Here is a 9,553-nt window from a genome sequence, read left to right on the forward strand (position 1 = left end):
AGTACCGTAACAATGTAAATGTACTTCATTACTAAAAACATCTGTACCGCACCAAATTTTAGCTCAATTTCTGAAAAACTGTGTTTTTAAGTTTGCTGAGCTGTGGTCACCATCTTGAATTCAARCTTAATGTGCATCCAATAGATACTTTGAGAGTTTAATTGAAATTTGTTCAGCTTATGCAATATTTTGCTAACGCTGCAGACCATCACCTGCACATATGCGCACACAGGGCTAATAAACATCACTGCCTTTAGTGTGGGGTAATAAACGTGACACCAAATACTTTACGTCATTTATTTCTTAAATTTTTTATGCACTAAGAATATCGTTCTTAAACCAAGATCTAAAGCTACTTGTGCATGAGAGACTGTGTGTATGCACATGTGTGCGTGTATGTAAAGTAAAATTATACGTACAGGAGTCAAACTGAAGAGGACGAAACATTGTTTTTGTTGCAATAAGTGGGGAAAATGCCACTCAAAGACATAATGAGTGTTACAGATTTAAAGTGCTTTATGATTGTCACCTAAAGGGAAAAAAAAAACACAAATTCATCCACCGTGGAATTAAAACTAAACTGTTTATCTTTCACTGCCTCAGTGGTCTTTATGATAATTTAGTACGTTTCCTGCACCTGAAACTAAACTCTTATTATCTACGCCAATCTGCTGTTCGCAGTCCTCTCTTTAAGACAAGCATCCAGGATCTGTAAAGACAATCCTCCCTCTCAACAGCACCCCGGCGAGTTATYGCAGTCCTTCTATTCATGAAACAAACAATCCAGTTGGGTGCGGGGTGGGCTTGAAAATGACATAAATATTTATCATTTAATAAAAGGAGAAACAAAAACAAAAGAAACACAGGGAGGAAATGGAACAAAAGAAGCTGATGGCAGTCTTGGTGCCGGGCCAGCAAAGCACGCTGGGTAATTATAAACACAAAGGGAAAAATCTTGGACTCCATTCCGCACAATTGTCACAAATAATGGAACTAGAAGAAGCTAGAAAGGTGTTGATCCGCCGAAGAGAGATGCAATAAAACAAATAAATGGAGAGAAGGAACAAAAAAAAAAAAAACGAAGAAAAAATGAGAAGCGTGTGAAGAAAGAAAAAGAAAACAGCAATCTAAGAAATAACGGGCGAGGTGTTGACTTTATGAGTCGGGGCTCGCTGGACATATGTGCTGTGCTTTGTGCGTTTTGGCAGATTAGTCTGTCACTTGCCCAAAGCAGAAACTAATCCAAACAAAAGATCTGTCTGAATGGAGCTAAATAACCAGATGCTCTGACAATAAACCTCCAGCCAAATATTAAGCCTTGGTTTGGAAACCGGTGCTCACGGTTGCCCCTCCGCTCAACCCCCCGCCTCCCTCTGTAATTTCATTTTCACTCTCAATCTGTCCCTCATCTAAAAGTCCTCCTCTCCTCACTTTCTCTGCCTTCCCATCACTTTCTCTTACGTTTCATTAGGAAACATCAAAAGTCAGAGTGCTCCTCTTATGTTTATCCAAACAAACCATTACTGTAAACAAACAGTTACTGTAAATTTCCCAGAAGATCTTGTTAAMCGCAGAAATGGCTTCTCTCTGCTCTTCCGCAGCCCATAAGGTGTCACACTCAGCATTTGTGCGAGTGTGCGTGTGTGTAATATGAGACCGYCTTTGTAGTGGTTGAACCTGGGGTAAAGGGGGCCTATCCTTCCCATAAGGCTGTGGGTGGCGGTATGGAAAAAAAAAAACAAAACAAAAAAAAAAAAGGGGAAAAAAAGCACAGTGTGTATGTGTGTATGTATTGTGTGCCTGTGCTGTGTTTGTGTGTGTTTCCACTTGACTCTATCATTAACGGTGATTAAGCTTTACAGGTTTATAATGGCTGGTGGTAACCAAGCCACCTAACTGCAAACAGATGCTGGCAGTCGTAACCGAGTGTATACAAAGGTAAACAATGCTTAATGCTGGTGCTGTTTACCCACATGAGCAGGGAGAAAAAACGCAAGACTTCAAAGTAAAGAGTTTACTCGTTTCTTCTAGTAAATTCTGAAAAAAAAAAACCACACAAGGGCAATTTTTCATTTCTGTCGCACGGCCGTGCYGTGTGCTCCACATGTTAAACAAGTGTGTCCCAGGTTGATAGTGTATTCTGCACAGGCCTCTATAAGCCCCGTCATCTGTCTAAACACACTGATGTCGCTTTAACCTGTCGATAACGGAGGAGGCGGTGCACCTGATACGCCGGCGTGCGCGCAGGTCGTGTTTGCGTGCGTGCACACGGCCGTCCCGTCATCGATTGTCCAGCGTTTTGTCGTTTGCATTCAGGATAGTGATTTAGAGAGAAGACTATTGATTTGGCTTCAGCCTCTCATCTTATTCATCTCTCTATCATCCTGGTGTGCTTACTTTTGTCCGGCGACGCTCCGGTTGTTGACTGCTCTCCCTTGTTGCAAGGCGAGGTATGAGCACACGTACTTCTTTCTGCATGTACTGAGCAACCAAGTGAAGACGGTTTTAAATAAATTCAGTATAGGAATAAAATGACAGCTTCTGTTGGAAGCTGCTGAACATAACTTAAGTGTTTGAGTATGGTGTTGACCTGGAAGAGTAAAAACACAGCATTTATTTAGCTTACTTTAGTGTACTTAAATTTGAAATATTTGCTTAAGCACACTACTTTTAAAGTACAACTACAAAATAAATATTGACAAGGATTTATCTACCATTAGCAGCAAATTATTGTTTTTTTAGAGATGCACTGATATGAAAATTACAGCCGATGTCGATATCYGATATAATTATTGTTRTCATGGACGATAACCGATATTTACMGATATTACACARACACACAAATTATATTATACACATACACACAAACACATTTGGGTCTTTTTTTGATTCCATAAATAAACAACCAGACGTCTGACATGACTCCCTACTTCAGTTATTCCTGGTTACGCAGCATCAGTATCACTATCATGATCAAACAGATGCGCTCAACCTGTCATCTCTCCTCCCAAAACAGAAACACAAAATAAAAAGTGGGAAATCAATATCGGATGTTAATATCGGCTCAGTTTTACATATCGGACCGATACGATATTCTAAAAAATTGCCAATATTGGCCGATACCGATATCAGTACCGATATATCGTGCATCCCAAGTATTTTTGCTTATAATATTAGCACCTGACCTGCTTCCATCCAAAAACAGATGTAGCCATCTGAGGCAGTGAAAGTCCATCTGATTGGTCAAATATATCACTGACAGGTTGGCCATAAAAAACTGACACATGCAATATAACAGTCCAAACTTACTGCATCCAAAACAGTCCTTTGTGATGTTGATACTGCACAAACCGACATCAAGATAAATTATAAATATATTGCTAAACCCCGCTCATCCATGTAACMGACTGATTTTAACTAGTTTAAACGTGATCAAATATGGCAGATACATTTTTATTTATTCCAATATGAAAACATTTTTTCCTTATAAAACATAAAATATGTAAAGCAAATCAGCTCCACTACTTTGTTTAGCTCTACACTGCTGCACATGTAACAGAGCTGTAACTGAGAAGTTATTAAGCAACAACTTCATTAATTATCAACATCAGTGTTGTGACTGTTACTGCCTAACTAAAGTAATATTAAAAAAGGAGAAAAATGTATTAAAAAGAGTAAGAATTTTTTGAAGGAGAATTTAAACTTGTTTGTGTCTACAGTGTGAGTGCGACTGAAGAGGCTGCAGACTGGATGACCGGCTGTGTTTTCCAGGAAACGCTTCCAGATTCTTACTGAGAGGCACAAMTAAGTGACTTTTATGTTTTGGCTGTTTGAATGCTCTTAACCAGATGTTCTGATTCGACATTTTATGTGTAGGAAACGGCATTGCTTCTGTGTTTTGCTTTGGTTTTAGCGACTTTCCAAAGGAAACAGCCAGGTGGCGGATGTGACGTCACATCCTGGTTTTAATCAACCTGATTCACCGGAGCCACAACTTCTCAGGCTGGAATGATGTGGTATCACAGATGTGTTCCTATAACTATTGTGAATCACGCCTTACAATTGTTTTCAAACATTTGGCACAAACCTGTGCTTTCTTTTATTTTATTTTTATTTTATTTTTTGTATTTTAATGGAATGAGCCGACTCACCCAGTCCAGGATTGTGGTCACCGTTCTCCCCGTTTGGACCTCCGTGCTGCTGGCTGTTGTGGTAACCCGCCATCGCCTCCAGCTTGATCTTTTTGGCCAGGGCAGAGAGATCTGTGAGAGAAAATTATAGAGAGGAGGGGGTGAAGGTGAAGGGGAAGAGGGAGGAAAGGAAGAGGAATCAATAAGAGCCAGATCAATGGCCCCTGGTGGAGGATTAGAGCAGTCGGTGGGCAGGAGGTTGTCATGGGAAGACAGAGGCCGGCCATTCATCCTGACTGCACCGCTGCACTGGCCATTTAGTCTGCCAGAGAATCAGCGGTGATAGGAACAGGCCAAGACATTCATCTCACCCACACAGCGATATCACATCCCACAGCACAGCACAGTGCACAGGATGACACCCAAACAGCAGTGGGAGCTCCACCTTTAAACCACAAAAGCCTTTCTTTAGAAAAGCATTCAAAGCATGGCGCACCAAGTGGAGCTTTGTTTTAATAGAGGTTGTGCACTTTGGAACAATACGTAATGGACAGTGACAAAATGTGGCAGGAGGGCCTGAGACACATTTTAATTTGCGCCTTGAACTTCAGAGCGTCGTCTGACCYGCAGCGCGGCCCTGAAAATAGAAAATTAAATATGCCTTACACTAATACAGACAAACACGGCGAATTATTAAAGTTCGGATGAACCGYGCAACTGTGCAAACACGACGGAGGAAATACAAACAATCGCTAAGTTTTAATTTCCTGATCTTCGATTCATCCAAACATTTGCGACTAACTTATCCAATGAGAGCGCTGCTTTTATTTCCCTCAGACAATGGGCGTCTGAGGCGAGCGATTTGTCTGCCTGAGACGTCGACAAGCACAACAAATTGTTCCTTCTCTTCCCCTTCTCCTCTTCCCCTCTTTCCTTCCTTACTTTACCTTTTCAAATGTCAGCGTCGCAGCGGGACATAAGCCACCGCGTCGCATGTGTGCGCCTGTGTGAGCGAACACGACTAAGGAGGATCACATCAAAGATCTTTCCTGCCTTTTACGCTCAAATGTCCTCGCTCTCCCTGTCTCCTTCTTCCTCTCTCATGTGGCCAGTTCTAATCAGCGGCGCTGACATTGCCGCCGTGCCCTCTCCTTTGGTGGAAAATACTCTTTTCCCACTTAGAAGGGTGCTCTTGAGCACTCGCAGACACAACACTCACACAGACACACACGCACACACTTGAGCACCTTTGAACAGCGAGAGGAAGAGGAGGCTAATAGAAAATGGCTTCTTTTGAGGCAGGGAATGAAAAGATCAGGTTTCAGTGAGGAGCACAAAGCCAAGGGCAACTTTGAGAGCGGTGAGGTGCCAACAATTACTTTTCTCCCTTTCTCTGTGCTTCACACACACACAAATACACACACACGAATTACAATAGACAATCACAGCTGGTTGCGACAAAGCAAACAGGCTTATTGGCTTTAGTAAGCGTCCGACTTACTGCTTGAAAGACAAAACTTGACAATAAAAACATTCTGAAATAAAGATTCTGATCCGGATAATTAAGAAAATCACAAGTCAATTAAAGGAGAAAATTAACTTCCAAACTGTTTTTTGTTTGCAGGAAAAATGAATGTTAGAACAGGGATGGCGGGTGACCTTAGAACCTGAGTTGCTGCTTTAAGAGGACTATTTTAAATTAAATAATAATAATAATAATAATAATACATTTTTTTTGTTTTATTTTGGGAGGTAAGCTATTTTAGGTAGGCAAACCTAGTGTTTAGTCTGCTTAGAGACGTCTGCCACGAAGGATTTTAATATAAATTTAATAGAAGCTGCCACAACAACTCGTTGCACAAAGCTAAATATGAGACGTTTACTGACGTTGCAAGTACATAAACAACAGCAACTTTTTACCAAAACCACACAGGAGTCTGCGCACAAGGAATCTTACAACTCATATACTGTACATGCATTTGAGCATGAACTATTTAACTGCACTGTATGTTGGTTGAATAAATACACATATACATAATCATTTTTAAAAAGGCAGTTTCATTACTTTTGGGTAAGTGTGCAACGTTGTGTGGACCTCTGGTGTTGTCGACAAAAGAATTGCGGCTCCTTCCATCACTGAAGTTGCCCGTCCCTGAGTTAGAAGATTAGGTTTTAAAGGTTTTACAGTCACCAACTAAACATGTTCATCATCATACTTCAGAGGGCTACTGATCAGAACGCTTACTCAACTTAACAGAGAACTTTGTGTAATTTTAAATCAAGGCGGAGAACAAGCTTGTTTCTCATGTGTCAGCAGCATGTATGCTAATTTTATTAATAAACACAGTAGTAAACCTCCCAGAACTTTACCTCTGCTTTCGACTGATGATAGGTAAAAATGTGCCATTATTGTGGAGGGGATGGGGGGATTGGAGGAGCTGTACAATAAGCAGTAAAAAAAAAAACAAGCTCATATCTGTTCTGCAAAAGAAAGATGTACGTGCTTCAAACAACTCCGCTAGTTGCAACATTGTTTCCGTCACGCTCTGACAGCTAAAACGAGAACTAATTTTGAACTTTCTGCAACTCTGAAGCAATATTTAAATCTTTTAAACAGCTCACGGAGACAGAAGGAGGATTTCTGCTRTAAATTATCTACAGCTCTGTGGAATTACAAGGCTTGATGCGGGGAACGATTTTTGTGCAAAAAAAAGGATTTCAAGGCTTCTAAAGTTTCTTAAGTAGTTTTATCACTCTTTTCAAGACAAACTCATAGATAAAAAAATGATGTTTTTAATATTTAATAAAGCATTGAAGTCTGTTAATAGTGACAAAAATTTGAATTTCTGTCATCCACAATATGACAACTGTTAGAATTACTTGATGGTGCCCAATAAATTAAAAAAAATGTTCGCTTTGTTCTTAATTTTTCTAAATCAAAATGTATCTCTCACTGAGTGCAGCTGCATTCCTCGTTCTTGTTCTCCTAATGACAGTTTTATCTCCCTAAAACGCTGTGTGGTTACACAAAAAGCTCGAGCGTTCCACTGACAGATTCATCATCTCGAAGGGAAGTTTGACAACAGATGTGGGTTGAATCTGTAATTGTCACACTTTGTCCTATTTTGACACATAAAGTAAAACAAAATCAAACAGAAACCAAAGCAAAAACTTCCCCTACTACAAAATAAACACTTTGCTCTTGTGGTTTTTCTTTTTTTTTTTCCTTTTTTTTAACACTTTTTGGCAAAATACCAACTTAAAATTCTCCATGCGATGCCATGCATTTTACGATATCGTTCCTACAGCTCATGTATGTAACGTGCTTGACGAGGCCTGGGTGGTCACCTGCGGGAGGCATGATCCCAGCGTGCATCAGACCGCTGTGAGACAGCATGTGGTGCGTCCCGCCCTCTGTCGCACTCTGCAGCCTCTTGGGCGGTCGTCCGGGCCTCGAGCTGCGGGGGCAGAAAAACACGGGCTGAAGTTAGTCATTAAGCCTGTCTTACATGCTGAGACTGAGATGGGTGGCCTGGTTAGCCCAAGTGTCCTTCAGTCTGTAAAGCTCTAATCCTGCTGAAGTGTCAACAAGCAAAAAACACTGAAACATGACCACTTCCAGGAAGGCTGCTGTAGCAGATCTGACCTCCCTGTGGATACGAGCAAGCAGAAAAGGAGTTTCCCTATGGCATCCATAAAGCACCTCATTACTGTTCAGCTTACTCATTTATTTGTTTGCTTATTAAAAGCGTGCGCTCGCCTCCTTTGCCTTCAATCCTCTCCACACTCGGCCCTTCATTTCCCTTTTCCCACCGTGTCACAAATTTCCTCAATAAAGGTCGAAACTACAAGCACACGCGTGATTTCTCACTTGCGCGTGCGTGTGAACCAGGCATGCTAAATCAATCCTTGGGAGGAAGTATGTGAAAAGCTGTCAGACATCACTTCAGTTCTGACTAAACGGTGTGAATGTCCTGACAGTGGAAATGACACGGGCCACATCAGGCTTAATGACAACCAGCGTACCTCATCTCTTTTGATAGCAGCTTGACATAACACGAGTCTGTGGGCAAGTGTGTGTCTGTGCGCGTGTGTGTGTGTGTGAGAGATATTAAAAGACAGCGAGTTGGGAGAGTGGGAGGGGAACGAGAAGAAGGTGTGACAGCATGCAAAAAAATGCAATAATGTAAAAGAAGGAAAAAAGAGAAGGATGAAGAGGAGTAAAGCGAGAGGAAAGGATGAAGAGGGACTTATAAACAGAGAGTGGGGGAAAAAATGAGAAAAAAATAGGAAAGTATAGAGATAGACTAGAAGCAGCAGCTTCCTAGCGTGGGGTGTCTTTGAGCAGATTTTAATTAGAATCTAATCCAGCCGTCATTAAGGCCCCATAAACGAAGCTGTCAGTCAGGAGATTAATGGCGCCTCATTTGCATGTTGCATATAATTCATCAATTACCCAGCAGAAAGGACCAATCCCCTGTTGACACACCCACTGGCTGAGAGGGGGTAGATGAAGAGACACACACAAAAAAAAAAGACAGAGAAAGAATGTGGAGCCACAAACTGTGGGAGAAAAACAGGTAGCTCGAGAGAGTGTGTGCACGCGCGAGCGTGTGTGTGTGATCGCGTGCGTGTGTGTGGAGTGTTCAAAGGTTAATTTGATGAGCCGATGAGCTCCACAGTTCCTGCCCTCGGTTTTAATGAGTTGTTATTATTGTCTCTTATTATAGGCCCAGACCGACTGGGATGTGACAGCTGACATCAGATATCTCACACACAGGAGCTGCACACAGTGAGACACACAGATGCATGTAAATAGTTGCGGGGGGGGGGGGGCCTTAAAAAACACTCAGGTAGATAAATGTACACACATATCTCACATTTGCAGGCAAAACAGAGGGAAGGGGCAAGAAGATGAAAGTTTTGAAAGTCTGCGTTGTTGTCGACACTCTGCACAGAGCGGCACGCCGAGCCTGACAAAAGCAGGAAATGTATTTTTAGGTTTTGAGTTGGAAGGTAAAGCAACTCTGGTGCAATGCAACTTGTGTTGTAAACCCCGCCGATTGCTCACACAAAAACACACACAGAAGTGAACATCGGGTGGGGGGGAGATAAAACACAGAAACCAAAGAGTGCGTTTTTTTTTTTACTGCAGCCGCTTCCCTTTCCCTTACTACTGTTTATTTGCGCTCACTAATTAATGGCCTCTGTGTGTGCTGGTGGGTGGGAGCGTTGTCTGCGCCGTTGTGTACGTTACATTTTAAGGGGCATAAAGAACTGGAACCTAATTTTGTGTTTAGTCTGCAAGTGCGTTGATACATCAAAGTGACCCACGGAGGGAGGTCTTTGTGTGTGTTGCGCTTTGTAAGTGTGTGTGTGTGTGTGTGTGTGTGTGTGTGTGTGTGTGTGTGTGTGTGTGTGTG

General features: G+C 41.8%; 1 protein-coding gene across 2 annotated transcripts in view; it reads right to left on the reverse strand.

The window, feature by feature from the left end:
• dachc (dachshund c) overlaps positions 1-9,553 on the reverse strand; it is a 25,871-nt gene that overhangs the window by 10,428 nt on the left and 5,890 nt on the right. For both annotated transcript variants that reach the window (XM_014001572.1, XM_014001565.1), the window contains exons 2-3: positions 7,479-7,588; positions 4,152-4,262 (exon numbers count right to left, since the gene is read on the reverse strand). In XM_014001572.1, the coding sequence (XP_013857026.1) occupies positions 4,152-4,262; positions 7,479-7,588 (221 nt within the window). The remainder of the gene's footprint in view (positions 1-4,151; positions 4,263-7,478; positions 7,589-9,553) is intronic.

The sequence above is a fragment of the Austrofundulus limnaeus genome, unplaced genomic scaffold (assembly GCF_001266775.1).
Source record: "Austrofundulus limnaeus strain Quisiro unplaced genomic scaffold, Austrofundulus_limnaeus-1.0 Scaffold0, whole genome shotgun sequence".
Classification (NCBI taxonomy): domain Eukaryota; kingdom Metazoa; phylum Chordata; class Actinopteri; order Cyprinodontiformes; family Rivulidae; genus Austrofundulus; species Austrofundulus limnaeus.